Genomic DNA, 27,279 nt, shown 5'->3' on the forward strand with positions numbered 1-27,279 from the left:
GTATTGTAGATAAAAGTACTAAAATTACTTGCGAACTTGAGATGCAATCTCAAGTATGAATATTTCACTCTAGGACTACTATTAACATTGAGTTGATTGAGGTGTAAGTGTAATACATGTTAAATATCTACTTATTTTTCTTTATCTAATGTGTTATGCTTTATTCTTAGAGCTTTATCTGTTTAGTTATCTTTCTAAATAATTTAACATTATTATTATTTTATATGCAACAGGCCTAAAAAGGTTGATAACTTGGTATAGTCTACATCATCTTTTTTTCTTTTTCTTTTTTTGTGGTGATTATAAAATTTGTGAACTTTTGGATTGTATAAAGTTAAGAACAGATTCTATCACATAATTATTGCAAATTGATATGTCATCAATAATAAAATAATAATTCAAAAATTCATTTTATTAGTTGTTAAAGTTCACTAATCGCATTTATTATCACACCACTCATATTCATTGTTATATCACTTTATAAGTTTTTTTTTTTTTAGAAGAATATCACTTTATAAGTTTTATAATTTATGTAGTAAAACTTGTTTATTTTTACCATTTTTCAATTTAATAATACATTTTTTTGAAAAAAGAAAAAAGAAAAAGAAAACCGATTTAATAATCCCTATAACATTTTTCACATAATTATTAGTTTTAGTCTTTTAGAGAGGCCAGGGTTGGGTGGGTACGAGTACTGTCTCGTTGGCCAGTGCGTAAAAGACATGGAAACACAGACATCAATTTTTTTTCTCTATTTTTTGAGGAACACAAACATCATTTTCTCAAACTAAGGATATACCATTCAACCAAACGAGGTCCTGGTTGAAACCGTGCAAAACAAAGGGGACAATAACATGTGATACTGGCCAATATGTTTCTTTGGCACTGGATAACTTAATCAAAATGCAAAGATTTTTTGAACAATCCTTCTCATTTTGGTTTTGGCCGAGCCATGTGAACAACATTTTTTTTCTTTGTTGCTTCATTTTGATTCATATACTGACCAGCTTTTGTCTTATTTTTAGTGAATCAGACCACAATTAAGAGATTGTAACTTACCACCGGGTCAAAAAATATATTGATATATTCAATTTTAAACTTAGTCTACTGTTTTTGCTGAATAATTTTTACCTTTTGTACCTTTCTTTATTAAATACTAGTTTTTTTTTTTTTTTTTTTTAAGAGAGAGAAATAAATGGAATCTAGTTTTCTAAATCTTTTTAAGAAATGAATACTATATATATCTTGTAAATATATTAATGCCAATCCTAGTATATGACAAATTGCGAGTTAAAACATACTACATAAAAGTGACACTCTGTTCATGTATATGAAATATTTCTTCCTTTTTGGCCAGAAAAAAAAGAAATGTTTCTCCCTAATAAGAAGTAAAGTGTGCATCTTCATACTTCATAGTATTAAATAAGAGTATAATGAAAATTTCTTGAAAAGAAAAAAGTATAATAAATTCTAATTTTAGTCCTTTCTATTTTTAATGTGTTAGATACATGAATTTACATGTGGAAGCACCTAACACAGAATCAAAGTATAATTAAAACAATTGTAAAACATTGTCATTAAATTCATAANCCAAGGTACGCATAATTAACCCTCTCTAGCACTCTAGAGTTGTGAGCACTCTTTCTGACTTGACCTTCGGAGGGTATTTGGCCGGCACCACACCGGTGCTCTCTATTAGGTCCTCTTTTTTCTGTGCAGGTGTCGTCTCGAGGGTGCGAGCATTGTGCAACCCACTGTTGATATTTTCGGCATCATCACAACCAAACGAGGTCCTGGTTGAAACCGTGCAAAACAAAGGGGACAATAACATGTGATACTGGCCAATATGTTTCTTTGGCACTGGATAACTTAATCAAAATGCAAAGATTTTTTGAACAATCCTTCTCATTTTGGTTTTGGCCGAGCCATGTGAACAACATTTTTTTTCTTTGTTGCTTCATTTTGATTCATATACTGACCAGCTTTTTGTCTTATTTTTAGTGAATCAGACCACAATTAAGAGATTGTAACTTACCACCGGGTCAAAAAATATATTGATATATTCAATTTTAAACTTAAGGCTGTGTTTGTTTCGTGTAAAATATTTTCCGGAAAATACATATTTTCTGGAAATGCTATTTTCCAGAAAAGGAAAATATTTTTAAGTGTTTGGTTGTATTATGAAAATTGGGGTGGAAAATATTTTTATGTGTTTGGTTCAATTAGGAAAATGCTATTTTCCTACAACAAATTCCGGCAGTAAAATTCCGGCCACAATAACAACAACAACAAATTCCGGCAAACGCAACAACAACAACAACAACAATAACAACAACAATAATCGGTTCTAAAAAAAAAAAAAAAACAACAACAGCAATCAAACTTAAAAAAAAAAAAAAAAAAAAAAAAGAGCTGAGAGATCGAGGAAGAGGAAGAGGCGCGGCGACGACGATCGACGATCGACGATCGACGGTGAGGCGCACGCTGGGTTCTTCGGGGATCGAGATCGAGATCGAGATCGAGATCGGGATCGAGATCGAGATCGAGATCGAGATCGAGCGCTGGGTTCACGGCGAGGTGCGGTGCGAGGCGCGCGGTGCGAGGAGCGGTTCTTGCGGTGCGAGGAGCGGTCTTCATGCTCTCTCTTTCTTCATGCTCTCTCTTTCTCTCCATTTTCTTCTCTCTGTCTTCGCGCTCTCTTTCTCTCCATTTTCCGGAACTCATTTGAAGTGAAAATGAGTCCGGAAATCATTTTCAGCCTTGACCGTGAGTCAACTGAAAATGATTTCCGGAAAATGCAATTTTCCAGCGCAACCAAACACAAGGAAAATTCGAAAACCATTTCCGGAAATGGTTTTCACCCAAAACAAACGCAGCCTTAGTCTACTGTTTTTGCTGAATAATTTTTACCTTTTGTACCTTTCTTTATTAAATACTAGTTTTTTTTTTTTTTTTTTTTAAGAGAGAGAAATAAATGGAATCTAGTTTTCTAAATCTTTTTAAGAAATGAATACTATATATATCTTGTAAATATATTAATGCCAATCCTAGTATATGACAAATTGCGAGTTAAAACATACTACATAAAAGTGACACTCTGTTCATGTATATGAAATATTTCTTCCTTTTTGGCCAGAAAAAAAAGAAATGTTTCTCCCTAATAAGAAGTAAAGTGTGCATCTTCATACTTCATAGTATTAAATAAGAGTATAATGAAAATTTCTTGAAAAGAAAAAAGTATAATAAATTCTAATTTTAGTCCTTTCTATTTTTAATGTGTTAGATACATGAATTTACATGTGGAAGCACCTAACACAGAATCAAAGTATAATTAAAACAATTGTCAGAAAATCATAGTGCATTTAAAATTCAAAGTAAATCAAGTGTGTAGTTAGAAAGGAGAAACTGACAGTGAAGGAGCTTGAACAGTGGGCTACCACAACGTGGGCAATTTGGAACGCAAGGAACAGAGCTTATTTTGACACGGTACAGACACAACCTCATGCGATTTTGGATGGCTCTATAGCTCTACCGACTGCATATCACACACTCTCAGCCACTCAAGAAAACCCGTGATATGGAGACATGGGGTCCACGGGTTTATTTAGTATGGGAAAAGTGTGTCCATTGCCCTTTACTCTGTTTACAGATGATATTACTATCAATAAAATATTTCTATCAGTTATCTAAAAAAAAAAAAAAAAAAGAAAGACACTTAACAAAAAATTAAAATGCAATTAAAATCATATTTAGATTCTTGATTGAAAATTCCTCTTTCCATTATATTAATCTCCGGACAATGCTATTTTAAAGCAACTCTGTTACAATTGTCCACAAATTTGAATTTTATTTATCCATTCACATTGAGAATGCCTCTGTTTATTTATATATTTTTGGAGTAATTCGAGAGCTTTACTGTTGTGGAAGCAAGAATTTAAACCGGGTTTAATTACTTGCTAATAATTACAATTAATTTCTATTATGGGCTCAATATAATCCACAATGGAAAATTTAAATAAGAACCAAACAACTTTCTGCTTTTAAAATAGTGTCAAGACTTTTATTCATATATTTTTGCTATTACATTCCTCAGTATGTGTTTTAATCCTCTCTTTTTTCTCTTTTTGCTCTTTGATTACCTTTCAAAAAACCGCCCGCTTGTCTATCTGTCTCTTTCCTTTTATACTCTTCCTTCTTCTCCTTCTTCCTCTCCAACACGTGCTATAGCAAGTGCTATTCTAATATAGTTGGGCAGCTTTCTGTCCGATCAGGCTCTTCTTTTCTCAAGGTTATGATGAACAAAGACTTTTTGAGCTTCTTGTCTTATTCTAATCAGTTATTTGTTGCATTAGTTGCAACTGTGTCAGATGGGTTGTTGTGGATTTATCAAGAAGATCTAGAAAGCATCTTCGGATACTCACACATACCTCGATAATATTCTTTGGTAGCTCAGTATGTAGATTGACATGGGCAGTATGGTCAATATGACTCATCTTGGATGACTTTTGTGGTTATTCATGATCGGATCTAAGGTGGTGGGTTATGTTGGGTCAAAGTTCGAGGTTAAGGGACCTTGGAGAGGTTTTAGCTGATTTATCATTTACCTTCAGTCCGTATTCTAAGGTATGTGTCCCGTAGAAGGGCTTTTTACCTCGAAAGGATACATTCTGGGCTCATTTTAATCCAAAGCCCAATGCTTATTTGGGCTTTATGAGCCATCTCCCTACAATAGCCCCCCAAGATCTCATGCCCATCTACTTCATGGGATGAGATCATGGTGAGAATCTTTAGGCATCATTTCAAAATTTATTAGCTGACATGGATGGGAGCATGATCATCAGTTTATTAACTACAATTCGGCGTGACTCTTCGATTTCTGAACTGTTATGACATTTGTCAATATCTGAGTGTGAGATGTTAAATGGTGGCATGAGAGGGGAGGAACCTTAGGTGATGGGGTTTGCTTTTCCCACCCAAGCCTTTGCTGTTTAAGGTGAAGTTTTCACCTCATACCTCATTTTTGCTTCATTTCATTATTTTTCTTGAAGTTCTTCATCTCTCTGAAGCTTTCTTCTTAGTGTTTCATTCTTCATCTACCTATAAGTTTTCTTATTTTTGTTTAGCTCTCTTCTTTTGTTTTACCTAATTTCTTCTTTTGTTCATCTAGCTATCAGGCACCATGAGCAAACTTTCCTAGTTATTAGTTCTGATGATCGTATAGTCGCTTTTAAGGCCAAATACAACATTCCCCGAGATGTAGAGGTCTAAACTTGTATAGATGATGAAGTAGCTAAGAATAGGGGTTTTGGTAGAGTAGTTATCCCATTAATAGCTTTTGTAGAAGGGGGGAGTTCGGATACCGATGAGTGATTTACTTGTTAGATTTCTTAGGCATTTTAAATTGTGTCTAGACCACTGCGCTCCAAATATTTTTAGGATACTTAATTGTGTAGATCAATTAAGTAAAAGGTTAGGTTTGTAACTGAGAGATAATAACCATAGATTTAGAGTGAATAATGTTAAGGAAATAATATTTTCACAACTTTTTTTACACTTATTGATAGGAGCAACTGCATACGAAATGAGAACTTAACTAACCACTCTATTGCAATCGCTCTTTCCCCCCACCTCGCTGGTCCTCAAAATTTCCTTAAGTATTCAAAGAAAAATTTTCTAATCATTCTATTGTGATTGAAGTAATATCAATTTCACTCAAATCTAACATCTTAGGGTCACTCTTAAGTGATTCCTTTTTGTAATAATCTGGTGTGTGTGGAATCAAAGCATATACACAAAGGAATAATCAGATACTCAAAGAGGTGTGGATATTCTCGTCTCTTAAAAAAATTGAGACTATCCATGTGCAGTTTTAGTTAAATAAATTTTTTAATGAGTCAAATAACTTATTTAAATAATATACATATATAACTTTAAATAATTTTACAGATAGATGGTTTTATAAATCGTCACGTAAATGTGTTTAGAGCATTCACAACAAGATTGCTAAAAAATATGGTTTTTAGTAACTCAAAACATTAGTTTATCTATTTTAGTAACTCAAAAAATATGATTTTCCTAATTAGTCTCTGTGTCGCTAAGAAAGTAGGTTTCCCTGCTTCTCTTAGGCTGTAGAAGTTTTGTCCCTTCTTTGAAGGAGAGTTTGTTCATGTGTTGTTTCTTTGTACTCTTAGAGTATCAAACATACTCTTAGAGCTTGTGGGGTTCTTTTCTAGGGGTTTGGGAAATAGTTTTCTTCTACTCTCCTTACATTTTCGAGTGGTCCTATTATCTATGGAGAATGGAACAACTAACCAGGAGGTGGGAAAATATGTCACTTTCAGACAATGAGAGAAAGGATTTCACACTTCCTGAGGATCATCGAAAGGGAGAATTTGAAATCGCTGCTAAGTTCTTAACTTCGCACTTTCTTCAAATGGAAGCGGTAGCAAGAACTTTTAAGCAGATATGGCGTTTCAACAATGGGTTTAGAATACGTAATCAAGGAAATAATATCGTCCTGTTTGTCTTTGATAACCTGGCTGATGTTGATAAGATCCTGAACAGTCAACCTTGGAGTTTTGATAAACACTTGATCCTCATGCAAAGGTGCACGAATGATGTTCCTGTCAATGAGTTAACTTTTACCAAAGTTCCATTTTGGGTGCAAGTCCATGATATCCCATGCAGTTTTTTAACGAGGAAGGTGGCTGAGAAGTTGTGTGATACTGTGGGCGAGGTCCAGAAATCAATTGGCGCAGTTGACGACGACGGAGGCAGTTTTTTCCGGGTTCGGGTTATGGTGGATATCACTTTGCCATTGTGCAGAGGAAAGGTCATCTCTCTAACCAATGGAAGCAAGAGCTGGGTAAATTTTAAGTACGAACGGTTACCAAATGTGTGCTACTGGTGTGGGAGATTGGATCATGATGATAGGGACTGTGAGCCTTGGATTGAAAGCAAGGGCACGCTGACCACTGATCAGCAACAGTTTGGTCCGAATCTGAGAGCACCACCGTATAAGACAACGGGTAGAGATATCATCTATGTACTGGGGTATTTTGAGGGAAGAGCTCGGCGCCCTCAAGGCGTAACGAAAGTGGCGCAACCAGTGGATGTAGTACCGGACATGGAAGTGGAGTGGACAGGTGGAGTAATGAATGCTGAAACCGTTACTAGCAATGAATCACCTTTTAATTCAGGAGCAGAGTCCGTTACAGAGGAAAGCCTTAAGCACGCCAACTCCAATCCGGTTTTCTCGCAGTCTGGGAAGCACAATTTAGGGTGCATTGATTCGGATTCTCTTGTAACACCCAACGTGATTGAAGGCGGAAAAAATGTGACCAACTCAGCAAGATCCGTTGAGGGAAACATTATGCTGAATGAATTAAATATGGGCAATAATCTCAGAGATACAAATTTAAATCCCAAGAGTTTCGAGTCAGCCACCACTAGTAGGGCTCCGAAGTTAATGCAAAAAACCCTAGTTGACTCTAACAATGCCAATCATACGTTTAACCCTACCATTAATGAGACTGTGATCCAAGCCGTTGATGGGGACGTGTCACAACTTGCCAATCTCAGAATGTGGAAAAGAATCATGCGACAATCTAAACCTAGTGGGGCAAAGGCCGAAGTTGAACAAGGGACAAAAAGAAAATTAAGCACTGAATTATCAGGTCAGCACGTTGTACCTAGCAAGCGTATGCAGGTTAGTCATGTTGATCAAAATTCATCCAATGTCTATTGGCGGAGGCTGTGAAGCAGCCCTTCCAGGAGCCATGAGTCTAATAGTGTGGAACTGTCGTGGGCTTGGGAACCTAGTGACAGAGAAAGAGCTTGGTGAGATTGTCCAGGCAAAATATCCCTCCGTCATGTTCATAGCCGAAACATGGCGGATGAAGATAGGCTAAAAACAATAAAACACAGGTTACAGTTCGATCACATGTTCATGGTCCCTCGGATTCATAGAGGTGGGGGACTGGTGCTATTTTGGAAGGATTCTATCAAGTTGAATGTGGAGACTTCATCAAAAAACCACATTGATTGCATCATCGGAAAGGGTAGTGAAGATGCATGGAGGTTCACGGGTTTCTATGGCGAACCTATCACCCATAAAAGGTTTGAGTCATGGGATTTACTGAGACATTTGAATAGTCAATTTGGATTACCATGGTTGTGTTGCGGTGACTTTAATGAGATTTTGAGAGGATCAGAGAAGATGGGAAGGAGTACTAGAAGTTACACACAAATGCAACTTTTTAGAGACACCATTGATGAGTGTGGTTTCCTGGATATGGGTTATAAGGGTCATCCGTTCACGTGGAAGAAGTTTTTCAGTGATGGGAGAACAATTGCAGAGAGGTTGGATAGGTGTTTGGCTAACAATGAGTGGTTGGTTCGATTTGGGGGCTCTATGGTGCACCATCTGACATGTAGTACCTCGGATCACTCACCCCTATGGATCATACCCGAAAATTTGGTGGTGGTTACTTCAGAAAAGCCATTCTGTTTAGAAGAAATGTGGCTTGCCGAGAAAGGGTGCTCAAATACTGTCAAGGCCGAATGGGGGAGGGGCAGAAACAACAATAGTCCATCAGGTATTGTCAGAAAAATTAAGGATTGTGGTCAAGCTTTGACAAAGTGGAGCCGCAATTGCTTTGGTAGTGTTCGAAGAGAATTGAAACACAAACAGAAATTGTTGGCTCAGGCAGAGCAGGAAGCTCTTACCACGGGGGTGAATTTTAGAGCAAGAATGCTCAAAACCAAGGTGAATGAACTCCCTGATAAGGAAACAAGGATGTGGTTCCAGCGGTCTAGATCTCTTTGGGCTGTACATGGAGATAAAAACTCTAAATATTTCCACCGGAGGGCAACCCAAAGATTGAGGAGAAACCGGATTGATGGGATCAAGGATTCACAAGGAATGTGGTGCTCGAATCCAAGGGAGGTGGCTTCGGCAATGTTAGATTTCTACAGTAACCTGTTCTCCTCACCCCATACTTGCCAACCTGATGTGGTATTGGATACAATTCAGTGCATTGTGACTAATGATATGAACAGGCAGCTCTTGGAGGGATTTTCGGAGAATGAAGTGCATGTGGCCCTTAATCAAATGGCCCCTTTGAAAGCTCCAGGCCCGGATGGGATGCCCCCCATTTTCTATCAACACTACTGGGATTTGGTGGGTAAGGATATCACTTAATCTGTTCTTTCCGTTTTAAATTCAGCCTCCCTTCCGGAACACTTAAACCACACATTATCACTTTAATTCCTAAAGTCAAAAACCCTGAATTAGTATATGAATTTCGCCCTATAAGTCTATGCAATGTTTTGTATAAAATATTTTCCAAGGTGTTGGCAAATCGTTTGAAAAAAATCCTTCCTCATATAATCACTGAAAACCAAAGTGCCTTTACAAAAAACCGGTTGATTACAGATAATATCCTTTTAGTGTTTGAGTCGCTTCATAGCATGCAAATCCATAATTCTTCAAAGGGGGGTTACATGGCTCTTAAGCTTGATATGAGTAAGGCGTATGATCGGGTGGAGTGGGCTTTTTTAGAAGCCATTATGAGGAAGTTGGGGTTCCATGAGCAATGGATTTCACTTATAATGCTTTGTATATCAACTGTATCGTATTCCATCCTTATTAATGGTGCACCAACGAGGTTCATTAAACCTACTAGGGGAATAAGGCAAGGAGACCCCTTCTCCCCGTTCTTGTTCTTATTATGCACCGAAGGCCTCCATGGCTTACTCTCTCAAGCAGCATCGAGGGGTGACATACATGGTTTCTCTCTTAGTAGGAGGAGCCCTTCACTAACCCATCTACTTTTTGCAGATGATAGCTTGTTATTTTGCAGATCAAATGCTGAGGAATGTCAGAAAGTTATGGAAGTATTGCAAGTTTATGAGGTGGGGTCAGGGCAACAACTCAACAAAGCAAAAACCACAGTTTTCTTTAGCAAATCCACCAATGATGATAGTAGGCAATTGATTAAAGATTGTTTGGGTGTGGAAGAGATTCGGAGTTATGAGAAGTACTTGGGGCTGCCCTCCTTAGTGGGTAGAAATAAGAAAAGTAGTTTCAACTACATAAAGGAGCGTGTGTGGCGGAAGCTTCAAGGTTGGGAAGAAAAATTACTCTCTCAAGCCGGTAGAGAAATATTGATAAAGGCGGTGGTCCAAGCAATTCCCACCTACTCAATGAATTGTTTCAAGCTTCCAATTGGTTTGTGCAATGAGATTGAAGGGCTCATTAGGAAGTTTTGGTGGGGACAAAGAGGAGATAGGAGGAAAATACATTGGGTTAGATGGGAGGAGCTTTGTAAACCTAAGAATGAGGGTGGCATGGGTTTCAAGGACCTTGCATTATATAATGATGTCCTCTTAGCAAAACAAGCTTGGAGATTACTACATAATACAAATTCCCTCTTCTATAAGGTCTTCAAATCTAAGTTCTTTCTAAATTGTTCCATCATGGAGGCAAAGGAGGGTCATTCGAGTTCATACGCATGGAGAAGTATCTTAATTGGTAGAGAGGTGCTAAAAGAAGGGATGAGATGGAGGGTAGGCTCGGGTGCAACAATTAAGGCCTGGTCTGACCCCTGGCTTCCATCAGATTTCCTTCCTTTTATCACTTCCCCACTAGTCAGGGGCTTTGAAGATGTTACTGTAGAAAGCCTTATCAATCCGGATGCAGTTTCTTGGAACATTCCTCTGCTAAATGATCTTTTCCTCCCACGAGATATTGCTTTGATCAAGTCAATTCCACTGAGCAACATAGCAGCTGAAGACAAGCTCTTTTGGCCCTTTACTCCCTCGGGCATTTATTCTGTCAAGTCGGGGTACAGGTTTCTTTGCAAAGTCCAAAGTTTGGATGACCATTCTTACCAATCGGACACTGATAGTATTTGGAAGAAGGTGTGGGGACTCGCAGTACAGCCAAAGATAAGGAATTTTTTGTGGTGTGCAATCAAAGACACCATTCCGACGAAAGCGAACCTCAAACGGCGAAGAGTAATTCCATCCGACTGCTGTGATCACTGCCATAACACCTCGGAGAATACCTTACATGCGCTGTGGTCTTGCCCTTCTCTGTCTCAGGTGTGGTCACTTGATCAATGCTGGAGGAACTGCTATACCAGAACGTTTCAGAGCTTTAGGGACTTAATTGAGCACATTATTGATGAAGGTTTGGATGTGGATTACTTTGCTACTATCGTGTGGATGGTGTGGCATAGGAGGAATACTTTGAGAACCACCAATAAGGCCTTTCCGATTCAGCAAGTGCTCCCTGAGGTGCGAGTAGTCCGTGCAGCTTTTGTTCGCTCTATTCCTCCTAAACCCCCTCACCCTCTCTCTCGAGGCTCAGAATGGGTTATCTGGAAACCTCCACCCTGGTCGAGACACAAAGTGAACTTTGATGGGGCTGTGTTTAGAGAGGACGACTCAGCTGGCGTTGGTGTTGTGATTAGGGATGATAAGGGTCTTATAGTGGCTGCAATGACGGAAAAGATCCCACTCCCCTACTCGGTCACTGCTGTGGAGGTCCTTGCAGCAATAAAGGCTTTGAGATTTGCTGGTGACATTGGTCTTGAGTCTTTCATCCTTGAGGGGGACTCCAAGATCACCATTGATGCTCTGGTAGGGGAAAACAGGGAGCATGGGGAGTTTGGACACCTGATAGAGGAAGCTAAGTGGCTGTCAAGACAGTTTGGTGATGTTAGTTATAGTCATGTTAGAAGACAAGGTAATTGTGCCGCACATAACAATGCTAGACATGCAAGACATGTTAGCGAGTATACGGTATGGATGGAGAATGTTCCTTCACATCTTTCTGCTGTAATTCAAGCCGATTTGGCATCTTCTGAATAAAGTTACAGTGTTCTTTCTCAAAAAAAAAAAAGTTTATCTATTTTAACAACCCACTTATAATAAACTCAACATCAAATGTTTTATTTTAACATTCAACACATTAAAATAATATAAATAACATAATAAAATAATATATCCAACATAATAAACAACAATCACAACCATCACCAAATTAAAATACTTTTCTTTTTAACACCACACATTAAAAAATTAGTTTTTATTTTGAGTTTTAAGCTACAATGAGCTGCTATCTCTAGCAACTCATGTAGCTCAGAGCATCTGCAATAAGGTTGCTAAATTGACTAAAAAATCAATTTATCAACCGATACCCTTAAAAAGTGCTCTATAGCAAAGAAGAGAAACTCAAAATCATTTGAATATGAGTTACTAGAGATAGTAGCTTACTGTAACTTAAAACTCAAAACAAAAAAAAAATTTAATGTATGAGGTTAAAAAAATAGTATTTTAATGTGTTGATGGTTGTAATTGTTATTTATTATATTAGATATATTATTTTATTGTGTTGTTTATATTGTTTTAATGTGTTGAATGTTAAAATAAAATTTTTAATATTAGATATATTATAAAGTGATATGTTAAAATAGTATTTTGAGTTGTTAAAAACTATAATTTGTAGGAACCTTGCTATGCTCTTATTCTCAAATTTTTTAAAGTTTCCTTTATTTGCTGTAGAACACATTTTGGTGGCTAAAAAGAGTACAAGACAAAGGGGTCAAGGGACAACGTGTCTCATAATAAGCATGTGGTACACATGGTTCATGTTATGTCTCCCAAGCCTAATAAAACCTTATTTTACAAGGTCCCATCTGATTTGTACCAATTTGAATGCCATGTGGAATATACTGTGAACCGCGCACGAGCCAACGGTGGTTTTGAAGATTCGTACTCCTTCATCCTTCCTAGCGTGCAACACATTTTTTTCTCCAGGTGCTTTTAATCTAGAAAAAAACTATTCAAATCAATATTTTACAACTTTCTTATGACAATTATGATGCAATAAGATATGACTGATAAATAAATAATAAAAAAAAAAAGTAGGTCTCTTTTTTATTTATCAGTTAATTAAGAATCTAATGTGTGACTCTCTAAAAAGAGAGGCTATCAAATATATTAAAAATTTTAACCTTAACTAATGTAATAAGATATTCATTAAACAGACCCTTAATTTATTAGTATTGCAATAACACTTTTATAATGTAAATCATGTGAATTCCAGTTAGTTCAACTGGTAAAGTCTCTAATATTTAAATAAGAGATTTAAAACTCAATCTTCGCCTATACCAAAAACCGATTATTATTTTAGTCTAATGATAAAAAATGCAATTATCGTAAGCAAATGTTTGAAACTCTATGTACCAAAAAATTAAAATAAAATAAAAAAATCAGATCCTTAATTTATTAGCAAAAATTCTAGATGCACATACAGGTTCATGGAAAAACACCAAATGCCCCTTTTGTTGTTGTCTTATGTTGGGATCTAAATTATAGCAATAAATTTAGGGACATTTTTATAACATGATGAAATTATTGGCCGTGAGGTGAGTAGTCAGCACTTTTTAGTTTTTAGTCAAACTTTAACATGGACTTTTTTTTCTTTTTTCTTTTTTTCTCTCTAACTTACAATCGGCCAATTTAGTATGATGTGAAATTGAAGTAAAATTCAGTTTGTCAGTAATATAGTTGGAATTATAAAGGAAATTGAGGGGCTGTTTGACCGTGTATTTTGAACAACAATTTTCAATGTTTAAATAACATTATACGTATTTTCACACACTTTTTTACCTACACGTATTTTCAAAAAATATAAACAACGTTACTAGACAATAAAGCCAAACGGGCCCTGAACTTTCGGTGGCTTTTTTTTCCTCTTTCAAAGGTCTTTTGATATGTATTACCACATCAAGTCTATATAATAATTAATGAAGAGAACTATAGTGTTAAATCACAACAATCATATCATCAATTGAAAAATATTATTGTGAATGATAATTTTAATGTCACAACTTGTGCCACAACTCGCCTATGTGGCAAATTGTGGTTGGTAGAGGGGTGTCTCCACATGGACCCACCATCACCCCTCCACCAACCGTAACTCGTCACATAGGCGAGTTATGACACAGGTTGTGGCACTAGCAATGCCCTATTGTGAAATATGTTATTATAGCAGCTGGGTAGAGATTGGCAAACCTTGACTGGCCTTTGAATTCTTTTTTTTTTTTTTTTCAGTAAATAAAATAACTTTTAAGCCAACTAAACCAAATGTCTCTAGGAAGCGAAATAACATCAGGCCAACTATTATCAACCAATATCTAAGATAACAATAAATAAATAAATAAAACTGATTGCATTAAAGAAGCATTTAATGCTATTTAGGGATTTTAGTTAAGTGGTCATATAACTGAATTTTAAAAGATGAATCTAAGTAATAGCACTTACGGGATTGTGCCTAAATTTTGCCTAAATAAGAAAATCACATATCACTAATAATATTACTATATCTTTTCTCTTTTTATTTTTCAAATTTTTAACATATAGGAAAGAATAATTCGTTCACACCAATAAGTATTCTCACCTTTTTTTTTTTTTTTAAATTTATTTAGTCACAATGGGGGGTGGGGGATTTGAACTTTAAATGTCTCATTTGCAACCAATTGAGCTACAAAGCACACATTTAAAAGAAGGAAAAAGAAGAGTTGGACACTTCCACCCACTGTAGAGTAGAGAGAAGATTGTAATTTAAAACCCACCTACTCTAATTACATGAAAAATTATCTCTTATTCTAAAATTGTTAAACTAATGGAAAACACTGAATTTAATCATTTGATAATTATTCTAACTACTCAGTATTTCCACCAAATCATAGCTTCCTACCAACATTTGATTTTCGTCACACAACTTTACAAGTTACAAGTTACAATCTCAGTTTTAAAAACCGAACTGGCCTGGCCGGTTCAACCAGGAACTTATACCAATCCAGTCTGGTAAAATTGCCCAAAACAGGTTAAAAACCGAATGTAAAAACGGTTCATTAACCGGTTCAATTTTTGAAACTGCGGTTACAATGCTCTGATGGAGTGTTACAATATTATTATATATATATATATATATATATATATTTATTTATTTAAAGGTCTGGTACAAATATTTAAAACTATTAATCCAAATTTATTCCTCCAATTTAAAATTAGTACAAATATTTAAGATCTACTGCGAATGTTCAACTTTCATTTTTCTTTCCTCTAAAATTTCTGTAACAGATTTCTCCACCAGCTATTGCCTATTGTTAGCCCCGAGCTCCAAATAAAGTATAGACGTCTTAATCGGCTATCATAACTAATACTCGAACTTTGGTGCCTATTAAAGACCGTAACATCAGCAGAATCAAGAATACAATATGTATGTATCACGAGAGGAAGCCAGAATAATCTCAATGGAAGGGCAGTAAGAACAATAGACAGTTACGACGCCTGAAGTTTAACCGTGTCAGCTTCAAGTAGATGCAAATGCATTGGGTAATTTGCTAATTGAGGTGTAAATTTTCTCCTACCAACAAAATGGCATTTGATTGAACTACTAAATCAACAAGTCTTAAAATCACGACAGAATGAACCAGTTAGCATCGATTGGTTAAATGGCAGAAATCGCTGATGTCCATAGGTATGCAAAACATACAACAAACCACCAATCCAGAGAAGGTTAATTACATAAACCAAAGAATTACAATATGTAATTTAGGGGACCTTAAAAGGAGTGTGATAAAGGAAGTAGTATACGGAAATAAGTCAAATAAAGTCACCGTGCATCCCAGCCAACATAGAAATTACCACATCACAATAAGAAAGAAAATTTTGAAAATTGCCCCAGAAGCAGAAAGCAATCAGAGACAAAATGTAAGCAATTAACATGGAAAATACAGAGAAGTGACGCAACAAAAAATAAGAGCCAAGTTGTCATATATCTATGATGATAAATTTTACATGTATACCAGTTGTTTACTCTCAAATTAATCAGAAAAGTTCAAGTGACATAACCGCACCCATAAAATCTCTACCACGAAGTCATTACGAATTGAATGCTGTCACCCCTTCTTAGTTCTGTTCTGGTCGTGCAGCAGCAAGCTTCTAATTCTTTTCTGGAACTGAGAGAGTTAGCCACCTCCAGACTTGAGCGTGTTACTCAACCTACATCAAGAAGTTATTTATTTTCACTAGGCTTGCACAGAAATTTAAAACTTTTAATTATATATTTCACAAGTGTTGCAGCTTGTGCTACTCTGGATTGAATTAGAGTCAGCCATAGAGTAGAGATGAAACAGAAAACAAACTTCATTGAAAGATTTTCGGGGGAAATAAACACTATAAAAACAAACAAAAAAGAAACATTGGAAAAGAAAGAAAGAATTGCAGGACCAAGTACAATGAGTATCAAGTTGACTTCAACCTTAAAGCTTACAATAAGTGGGAAATGGGGGGCTTTGAACCTAGGCTCTCCTCATTGGGAGAATCGGGAAATGCCATTGAGCTAAGACGCTCTTGGCAAGTTGACTTTAACCTTAAAGGTTGGAGGCAAAAATATTATAAAGTGGAAAAGATCAAGAGTTTTTAGCGATGAAATTTGCTCTTAAAAAACTAATTGTATAACGGGACATTCGATAATCAAAGTGACTCTATCTTTCATTAAGTAATGAGATTTCTCTCAATCCAAACCACCATCAGACATTATAGTGCACTTTTCCAAGCCAGAAGTCTCACCAAAGCTCCCAAATCCATCTTTTATTGGATGCAGGACTAAATTCTTCTATCCTGAACAGAAGATTGGGATGGCACAAAAGCTATCTAGACATTGAAGAACAAAGGGACAAGTGATCGACATTATAAATAGTTTTGTTTGCATTTTTTAATTCAGTCCCATCATTTGTTATAAGGAAAATTTTGGAGGAGTGCCATACCTTGCATAATAAGGATGACAACGTATACATTTTTGTTAGAACGAAACTCTTTTGGGCCTTCAAATATTAACAGCCAGAAAAAGGAACCAGTATCATACACATATAAATGAATGTGTTCCCCCCCACCCTCAGAAGAATGATGGCATTGTCCCCAATCTTACAAAAGTCAAAATGCCTCCCATACTCTTTCTTTCCACATAATATGAAATGGGTGCCACTGACAATTAGATCTCCTTATCCCAGCCCTTGCACCAGATTAATGTGAGAATTTCCCTTGCTCTCAATGACTGCCTTCATAATCCACCCAAGCCAACACTTTTCACCAATAATCTCCATCACCATCACAGCAAACCACAATTTAAAATCATCTTTGCCACCACTTAACTTTAGCCACCTACCACTGTCACTGCCAACCTTGTCCTAACTTCAGTCATCACCATTGATGACTCAATAAGCCAATAGAAATTGTAAACACATCACCAACAAGCTCACCAAACCATGCACAAAATCAACACTCAAACAAAGAAAAAGCCAATGATCGGAACCTACCCCCACCTTTTGAACTTGATTACTCATCAATATACAGCTCCATATCTAAAAAAAAGCAAATCAAGAAAGCAAAGAACAGGTTCTGTCTCATAATTTCTGACAGTATTTTGTTGGCACTTTTACCATCTGTTTGAATGAGCTTATTTTCATGGGTTTATCTGTTTAAAAAATAAGTTGCATAAAAGCACAGCTATATCTTAAAAAATGAGGCTTTTTATTGTACCTAGCCAAATAAACAAAATAAGCAAAAATAAAAGAGACCCTTGAATTGCAGAACAACCCTGAAATAGTGCTTTTTACATAATTGCCAAATTGGTGCTTATGTGCAAAGCACTTTTGTCTAATGAGGCCCAAAAGTGTTTTGGGAAAAGGTTACCAAATGCACGCCTGCACCGGCAGGTCTGTGCACTTAAGTGTGCTTCACACTTCTACCAACATTGGGATGAAGGTGGAAAGAGAAGCAAGCCAAGCGACTATGATAGGGGGATAACGTGGAAAAAGAAACGAGTCAAGAAACTATGGTAGTAAGAAATACTATATTTTCCTAAACCAACTTTTTTACTTCCCTTTTTTTATTGGATAGGTAACCTTTTTGCTCCCCTTCTGTCCTTTTCTTAACAAAATTAAAATAAAATCAGAAAAAGTGGGGAGAGATTGGGGGGGACCACTTCCTTTTCCTTCTCTTCTATCCTTTCCTTTCACCCTCTTTCAGTTTGCACTAACAAAACAGAGGTTAAACATAGCAATTTTAGATCTCATTGCAACTTGGGGTACTTCAATTTGCAGGATATACTACAAACTACAACAAAGACTAGCAAACAGTAGGCAGGTAAAAACAATGAACATAACTACTTTCATTCTTGTTCTTGTCAAAGCAAATTTCCTAATTGCACTAAGCTTTCTAACTAAATTGTTCACCCAACTTTGAATAGCCCACCTACTCTGATTAGTTCTGGCCTTCCAATTATCATAGTTGGAGATGAAATTCAGACTAAGACATCACAAATTGAGGTGGACAACCAGCACAGCACTATAAGGGTCACGCATTTTATAACTTTATTATAGCCCAATCACCTCCATTTAAGCATGGATTTAATGAAATATTCCTTTCAACTGTAAATCTTAAGGACATCTCATCACTAAAAGTACCCATCCTTCAAACCAATAGAAAACTAAAAATACTGTCAATATCATATAACCTAGGGTCAGACTCATTGGAGGGATTTTAGGCAACTTATCTGATTCCCACTCATATTAGTCTCTGAAATGCATTCCTACTCACATCAAAACAAGTGCACTAAACATGGACTGAAGTAAAAGAAAATGAAGTAGTTAATTTGTTCCCAGTAATAAGAGCCATAGAGGACTACTGCAGGCCTAGTATGATGCAAATATGTGAAAATTTGAAGTTTGACGAAGGAAGCAATAATTTGTGGTAACTTCTAGCCCAACACCGAAATACCACTTGACCATTGCTAAACTTACCAGTCCAAGCCCTCAAAGAGACCTTCACCCTTTATAGCAGAAGTTTTAAAAATAGCCCATTGGCGGTTTTTTATCTTGTGCAACTCTAAAGCCTCAGTAACAGCAGCATCATCAAGTGCACCAGGAAGATCCTGTAAAAACCAAGATACATCAAACAAAACAAAAAGGAAAGAGAAAGAACACAGAATTTAATTGAAAAAAAAAAAAAAAAAAAAAAAAAATTAATTTATAAAAAAAAAAAATTTAAAAAAAAAATGCATATAGAGACAAAGATGTAATAAAGGGATCCTAATTCCTTGACCAACATATTTTTAAAAAAATCCCCCACCCTTTTTTAAAACAAGCAATAATGGCTTATAGGTTATAGGATAAGTTAAAGGTTATAACACCTGTCTGCTTTCATCTTTATTTACAAACTCAATTAAATGTGAAATCTTTTATTGTACAGACATATCTTAAGGAATAAATAATATGGCAGTAGTAGTAACCTGCTTGTTTGCAAAAATGAGAACAACAGCACCTCTTAATTCTTCTTCCTGCCAAAAAGGTTAAAAATGGAGATTAGATTATAACATGTCCAATATATGCAGGAAAAATGCTTCACTAAGCAAGCCAACCAACAAAGGAAAGGAAGGGGAGATATATATTCATTACAAAACCATTTGAATTCCCCCAAAAAAAAATCTCTTAGAAAACACAATCAAGGGGTGGGGGGGAATTCTTCAGGTACAGTGTCACTACCTTCTAATGTCAAATTTCAATGTTAAAAGACTTAAAAAATCTCACAGTACATAACATGTGACAAGCTTATGATGAAACTATAGAACTGCCAAAAAAAAAAAATTTTTTTAATTTTTCAGTGTCACTGAGATTACTTGTGTTAGGAATCCGTTAGTGTGCTGACTTGTAATAGTTTGTTTGAGGATATTAAGGTTCCATGCACATGTGCATAGAGATTAGACGTGCTTGTAACAGATTAGATATCAGCCATGTGTATGCCCCCACTTGGGTGCCTCAGCGGTAAGGGAGAGTGCTTGGACTAACTGTAAACTCAGAAATCTTTGGTTCAACTCCTAGCCGAGGCATTTCGAGATTTACCCAATGCCTGCTCAATGGGGGTGTTTAGGCATCCGGGGTTTGCCCCTCAGGGTGGTCCCACTGGCCCATACCTTGAGGGGGATCCTCGTCACACAAAAAAAAAAAAAAAAAAAAATTGATATCAGTCAAGTGTGATTGATAAGGCGTGTGACTAATTAGTAGAAGGCTGTTGGGCTGTTAGAGTTGTTAAGTGCCATATGGCAAGTTAGTTAGAGAGTTAAGCCAATCTTAGCCTTTGTACTTGAGCAGCCTTATACCTTAGTAATAGGCTGCCACTCATCGTATACAATTCATTCAGAAAACTAATGCTAATACAGTCTCTTTAAGTCTTAAGCCTCTCAATTATCACTAATTTCTCCCTCTTTCTGAAGGAGGCCTAGCTACCTCGAATTAGCCATTTCAAGAACCAACCTATGCAAAAAAGAACCTTGACAACTTGACGAACAGTTGTTCAACATGAGATATATATGTGTGTATGTATATAATATAAATAAGCAAAGCATGAACTATATAAATGGTGGGGTGGTCATAGAGCACTAAAAAGTTTCCCATTAACTTTTCAGTCCTATAGTCTAGTCTGTAAAGTGTACCTCCAAAATTGCATGAAACTCATCTTTGGCTATGACCAACCTATCAGTGTCACTTGAATCAACAACATAAATTATGGCTTGAGTATTTGGAAAATAGCATCTCCAATATGGCCTGAGGCATAAAAACATGTAAGCAGTTGGTGAGCATGTAACATTAATGTCACTTGAATCAAAGACATAAATTATGGCTTAAGTATTTGGAACATAGCATCTCCAATATGGAGGCATGAAAACATATAAACAATTGCTGAGCATGTAGCCAAGAGCCATGTACCTCAACTGGTGGGCACCTCTTGGTGTTTCTAACAAAGACATTTAGGGTTCAAATCCCCCCACCCCCAGATATTGATGTATTAAAAAAAAAAACTAAATAAATAAATAAACAATAACTGAACATGTAACATTAATGAGAAATTAATGATTTGACAATCAATCAGAGGAATATTATACATGTCACAAGTACCAAATGGCAGAAAGTGAAACTTAAAGTCTAGAGGAAAAGAAAAATCCCTGCATTTTTTTTTTCCAAACTGAAAACAGATGAACAAGCATTAAGTTAAGGACAATGTATGGCACAGATATATTACATATTCCAGCCAATCCTCAAAATTGGGGCAGGAGATGCATTCAAAAGTTTGAGTCCCGTTGAAACAAGCATCAATTCAGTTATATTTTTCAATCAAGTGACCATACAAGTCATCAATCTTTCAAACAAGGTATACAAGTGACTGTCATTTTATTTATCATGCATCAATTGAACATATTGTTCATGTAAATGCATCAAATATTTGAACACCACTTTATCTTAACATCAACAAAAATAAAACTTCCATATTTATGACAAAATTATTTTACTTCCCTTGAGAACAGGAAAATATACTAATTTCAAGTTCATTGTTGTATTCATATTCTTATTGTAATTTTTTACTATTTTTTTAATGGGGTCATAACTGAATCTCTGATCTATATCCCAAAATTAATTGAAAACAATTATCACAGTATTCTCAATTTGTTAGAAATTAAGATATTTAACTGCAATACTACTTCAAGTTTAATTAACCACAACCTTTCAATTTTGATACATTAATCTCATGTCAATTGTGAAAATTGAAGATCAGTCAAGTTACGAGAAAATACATATTGGCCTATGAACACCATATTGGCCTATGAGAGCGAAATATTTTGTTGACAGAGTGAAGGTTTGGTGGGCATCTTAGTTGTTCCAAGGAACATCTAGTTTTATATTGGCTAAGAAGTTGGCAGCTTTGAAGTTGGATCTTAAAAAGTGGAATGAAACAGAGTTTGGCAATGTTACTCTTAAGAAACAACAGCTTTGTAGTAGTTTGAATGCTTTGGATGCTAGAGGAGACTCATCCTATAACAACTAAGGAGAAATTAGAACAAGTTAAACTCCGTACAAAGATTGAGAAGTTGGCTCTATTAGAATTTAGAAGAGATTAGTTGGAGACAAAAGTCTAGGGCGCTGCACTTGAGGGAGGGGGATTCTAATACCAGATTTTTTCACAGGATGGCTAATTCTAATAGAAGAAAAAAGGGTATTGAGAGCCTTATGGTTAATGGTAGTTTGTCTTCTGATTAGGGTATGATTGCAGATTGTATTACTCAATTTTTCATGAATTTATACTCTAAGCAGCAAGTAGATCGGCCATTTTCAGATGTGTTGGATTTTCCAATGATATCCGGAAATAATGTGGATTGGTTAGAGAGACCCTTTGAGGAGGCAGAGATATAAGACGTCCTTCAGACTTTTAATGGTGATAAATCTCCCAGACCAAATGGTTTTCCAATGGCATTTTTCCAAGCTTGCTGGGGGATTCTCAAACATGATCTTATGGCTGTGTTTCGTCATTTTTTTGCTAAAGGTCAATTTGAGAAAAACTTGAATTTGAATGCAAACCTTCATTACTCTCATACCCAAAAAAAATGCAGCAAGTGAAGTCAGGGATTTTCACCCCATCAGTCTTGTTTTGGGGGGGAATGATTGCTAAAGTCTTGGCCACTCGACTATGCACGGTCATGGAAGAGATAATTTCAACTTCACAGAATGCTTTTGTGAGGAACAAGCAAATCCTTGACCCTATTCTGATTGCCAATGAATGCCTTTACAGTAGGTTGAAGACTGGTTTGCCAGGGTTACTTTGCAAAATCGATGTTAAGAAGGCTTTTTGATCATGTAAATTGGGGTTTTCTTATGCAGTTGCTAGAACGGAGTGGGTTCTCTGCTAAGAGGAGGTGGTGGATTCTCTTTTTTCTATGTACAATTCGGTTTTTTGAAAGTTCCAGAGGGTTGAGACAAGGTGATCCTCTATCTCCTTTGCTGTTGTCTTGGTCATGGAAGCCCTTGGAAGGATGTTAGATAAAGCTGTCCATGAAGGTCGCATGTCAGGCTTTCATATGGGAAATTTAGAGGGAAGATCCTTGGTGGTGTCTCATCTCCTCTTTGCGGATGACACCTTAATTTTTTGTGAAGCAGATCTGGATCAGATTCTGATTCTCCGTATGGTGCGTATTTGGTTTGAGGCGGTTTCTGGTCTAAAAATATTGAGTTATTGCTGAATGTCCTTAGCTCTAAGCAAGGTACTCTTCCAATGAAATATTTGGGTCTTCCTTCCTATATCTGCTGCTGTGGCTAATCGTATTGAGAAACTTCAACGGAATTTCCTATGGGGTGGGCTAGGTGATAAGCCCAAATTTCACCTAGTTAGATGGGCTATTGTTTGTACTCCTCCTTCATTGAGTGGCTTGGGGATAAGGAAGGTAAGACTTTTTAATGATGTTTTGCTTGGGAAGTGGCTATGGAGATGTGGGATTGAGAGGGATGCCCTTTGGAGGCGAGTGATAGAGGTGAAATATGGATGTGAATAGGGTGGCTAGTGTACCAGATCTGTTTATGGTCCATATGGTGTTGGTTTGTGGAAAAATATTGGTAGGGGATGGCCTTCCTTTTCACATTATATTCTGTATGATATTGGCAATGGGTCAAGGGTGAAGTTTTGGCAAGACCGTTGGTGTGGGGAGACATCTCTTGCAGTCACCTACCCTGAATTGTTTAAATTTTGCCGAAATAAGGAAGCAAGTGTGGCAGAGCTTATGAAGTCCACTAATGGAGTCCTTTTCTGGGATGTAAGTTTCTTTAGGGGTGTTCATGTTCAGGAATTAGAGGCTGTATCAAGCTTCTTGGATACCATATATGGTGCTACAGTAAAGGAGTTTGGAAAGGATAAGATGTGTTGGAAACCAGATAGAAATAAGGGGTTCATGGTTAATAATTATTATAGTCTTCTAGGGACTCTACTGATTGTTGTTTTCCTTGGGAAAGCATTTGGAAGTAAAAGATTCCTTGTCGAGTGGTGTTCTTTTTTTGGACTACTGCCTTAGGGAAATGCTTAACAATTGACAATTTACGTAAAAGGAAGATTTGGATATTAAATTGGTGTTATGTGTGCAAGTGTAACGGTGAATCAGTTGACCACCTATTTCTTCACTGTCCGGTTGCTATGGATTTGTAGTCTATGGTTTTGGGTTTATTTGGAGTAAGCTAGGTTATGCCACAGTCTGTTGTGGGGCTTTTAGTTTGCTGGCAAGGCAGATTTGGTCATCATAAAAATGGTCATATATGGTTAATTGTTCCCCGTTGCTTGATGTGGTGTCTTTGGAGGGAAAGGAATAGTAGGTGTATTGAAGATAATGAGAGATCCATACCAGACCTCAAGCTTTTTTCTTTAGGACTTTATTAGATTGGTTGGCTACTTTGCGAAACCAATAATTCTCTTCCTTTCTTGATTTTCTTGATTCTTGTAATTTTTGTTGACCCCTTGTACACTCCCTGTGTACTAGGGTGTCCCTTTTTTGATATCAATAAAATTTATTACTTATCAAAAAAGAATTTATCGTGCAAATAGCCAAATAATCAATGAAGACTGTGAAATGATAGCAAGAATGAGATGCAGAAGGATTAAGCGGAAGAAAATGAATAAACTCCAATAAGAAGGGTCTAGCTATTCCTTTAAGCTCACATAAACCCAAGTACCATGGAGGAGAAGCAGTCCAAACAAGACAAACCAACCCGAGAGCACCTCAAAGTTGAAAAGGGTGATACACAACACCCCAAATAAAGAATATACCAGAAACCAAAGTTCCCAGGCCTCTAGGACAATGCAATAAGTAGTGATTCAAGCCACCAGGACAATGCAATAGTAGAGTGATTCAAAGATTTTTCTAATTGTTTGCAAAATCAACACCAGTTGAAAGAATGTGCTTGTGTGGCCCCAGGGGGGTTGGGGGGGAGGGGGCAAAAAAAATAAGGTTGTATTGGAGGGAAGACCAAGAGCATCAAATTACTTTCCAAAGAGAAAACCCAACTAAATTTGATTAGGAAAAACAGGTAAATATAATCAAACTTCAAATCTTCAACAATCAATTTACAAGAATAACCTCGATGAAAATCTAAAGATTTAACAGTAAATCTATAGTATTTGAATAATTCTAACAAAGCAATTCTCCACAATTCTTGGTGCATATTACATTGTCTATTGAGCTATAGATATTATTTTTGTATAATTGGCTCAGGGCAAGGCTTAAGTGAGGTTAAACTCTTACACTGTTGAATTACCTGCTAATAAATTTTAAGGCCAAACAAGCCCAATAAATTTGGAGAGAGGAGAGAGGGGGGAGGAGAAACAATAGATAGGTACGAGCTCAAGCTGTGAGTGCCATGTTTATGAGGTATCATAAATGTTCTCTTCATGGAATATATGTTGAAAGAATCTTTGAGAAAATTGGAGAAAGCTTATACGTGCTTGAATCAAAAAAAAAAAAGCCTATCAAATTACAATAATAGTAACTCTTTTTAGAAAATGTATATACTTTACAACATCATGTAGTCAATATTTTGACACACTTGACTTGAATTGAGTTCAGAAATTACATTGTGAGCTAGAATTCTCTTAATTCCCACAGCCAGCCATGTTTTGAAGTTATTGTATCATTAATCAAGTACAATTGCAATATACAGCAGAAATGTAAGCATGTTATTGTTAAAATTGTTTTTCACAAGAGTCACAGAACCTCTCCAAAGTTCCAACTACTTTATAAGCTAAATTTAATAATTTACCAGAGACTAATCATTTTCTTGCAAATCATATTTCATATTAATAATTAAGAATAAGCAATAAAAGCAACTGTACCTGATACTTGTCTGTCCACCTGTATAAACAAAGAGCAGAAATGGCATCAGAACAAGCAATTCAAATTACCTATAATTTGTAAAGAATTCAATAATAAAATCCTACTTTTTGGTGCTAAATACTAAACCATAAAACTTAATGCATTGCATATACACAGTTCTTAAATTAGGCATCCAAATGATAAGGCTCCAAAAAGCTCAAATCAGCTGCTCCTTTACATATAATGCCACGAACACAACAATTTCACAACCTTTTTCACAACTACTGAAATGACATATTGTGAATGTAACAACTTCACTTTCATCTGGATCCACACCTAACACAAATTTTATTATGCACGAATCACAACAAGCCATATCAACTGTTGTGAAAAATGTTGTGTCCCTAGACTTAATATCAACAATTCAATTCATGATCCCATCACCTCATCCACCAAAAACTTAAAACCTATCGTTTAAAAGAGAGAGAGAGAGAGAGATCAATATGGCTAGAAGTCAAGTCTCAAGCTCATCTATATTCAATGTTGGTCAAAGAAAGAGCTGTTGCTTCAAACTCATACTGTTTTTTTTTTTTTTAATTGGTAAACTCATACTGTTTTTTATAATGTTAAGCAATCAAAATTTAGTAAACCTCACTTGTCAGTCCTAGTATAGACAAATGTGATACGATGACTATAAAATTGAAGATGCAGATCAAAGAGAATAGATTGGCATACCCAGATCCCATACTTGGAATTTGATGTTATTATACTGGACCGTCTCCACATTAAATCCAATTGCTGCACCCCAAAAAACAACAACAAGATTTAAGTTTGGAAACACTCTAGCATACTTAAAAACAGTATCAATAATGAGTAAACTCAAAATTTAAGAAACGGGAAAGAGCACCAACTTGGAATAGTGGACACAACCTCTCCCATCTGAAGCCGATCTGCACAAAACCCAAATGGAAAAACCATCGAATTATAGAAATTGGACAAAGACCCATTACTCAAAATTGAAAAACAAGAAATGGGTAAGCGTGAAATGAGAGAAACTCACAGAGGATGGTTGTCTTTCCGGCATTGTCGAGGCCGAGAACGAGGATCCGAGCTTCTCTGTTTCCGAAGAGAGTAGAGAACATTTTCGTAAACACTATACCCATCTTGAGAGATTGACTCTCAGTGCACGAAAATTCAGAACAGATCAGAGAGGTTTTTGATTTGATTTTGGTTTGGTTCTTCTTTGAGATTTAAGATCTCAAAGCAGAACCCTGTTCCTAATGGAAAAGGGTCTGTGCTTGGGAATAGTTTAGAGAATTTGGGCACAGTGAATGAGAAACACAGTTGTTCTCTCTCTTTTTCTTTCTTTCTTTCTTTCTTTTGAGTTTCTCTCAGAAACGGAATCGCAATGGAAGATGCAGAGCATGGATGAGAGAACCTGAGGTGACCACTCTCTCCGGTGCTATAGATACAGTAGCCGCTTCTTTTTCTTTTTTGTTTGATGCCTGTGGGCCCTACCTGTT

The 27,279-nt window shown here is 36.3% G+C and overlaps 1 protein-coding gene across 1 annotated transcript; it reads right to left on the bottom strand.

Annotated features, from left to right (window-relative positions):
• Positions 1 to 15,575: 15,575 nt before the first annotated feature.
• LOC111992506 (ADP-ribosylation factor 1) lies at positions 15,576 to 27,241 on the bottom strand. Its single transcript, XM_024024374.2, has 8 exons — positions 26,817 to 27,241; positions 26,668 to 26,706; positions 26,492 to 26,554; positions 25,777 to 25,795; positions 20,570 to 20,681; positions 19,370 to 19,417; positions 18,882 to 19,012; positions 15,576 to 16,080 (listed from the first exon to the last, which is right to left on the bottom strand). The coding sequence occupies exons 1-8, from the start codon at positions 26,917 to 26,919 to the stop codon at positions 16,047 to 16,049; spliced, it is 549 nt and encodes a 182-aa protein (XP_023880142.1). The 5' UTR covers positions 26,920 to 27,241; the 3' UTR covers positions 15,576 to 16,046.
• Between the last annotated feature and the right edge of the window lie 38 nt (positions 27,242 to 27,279).

This window comes from Quercus suber, unplaced genomic scaffold, assembly GCF_002906115.3.
Source record: "Quercus suber isolate HL8 unplaced genomic scaffold, Cork oak 2.0 scaffold_151, whole genome shotgun sequence".
In the NCBI taxonomy this organism is placed as follows: Eukaryota; Viridiplantae; Streptophyta; class Magnoliopsida; order Fagales; family Fagaceae; genus Quercus; species Quercus suber.

Coding starts and splice junctions, on each gene's coding strand:
- LOC111992506 (XM_024024374.2), bottom strand. CDS start 26,919: ATGGGTATAGTGTTTACGAAAATGTTCTCTACTCTCTTCGGAAACAGA. Junction 26,555..26,667: donor GGTTGTGTCCACTATTCCAA/GTTGGTGCTCTT, acceptor TTTGGGGTGCAG/CAATTGGATTTAATGTGGAG. Junction 19,418..20,569: donor AGTTTCATGCAATTTTGGAG/GTACACTTTACA, acceptor CCTTTTTGGCAG/GAAGAAGAATTAAGAGGTGC.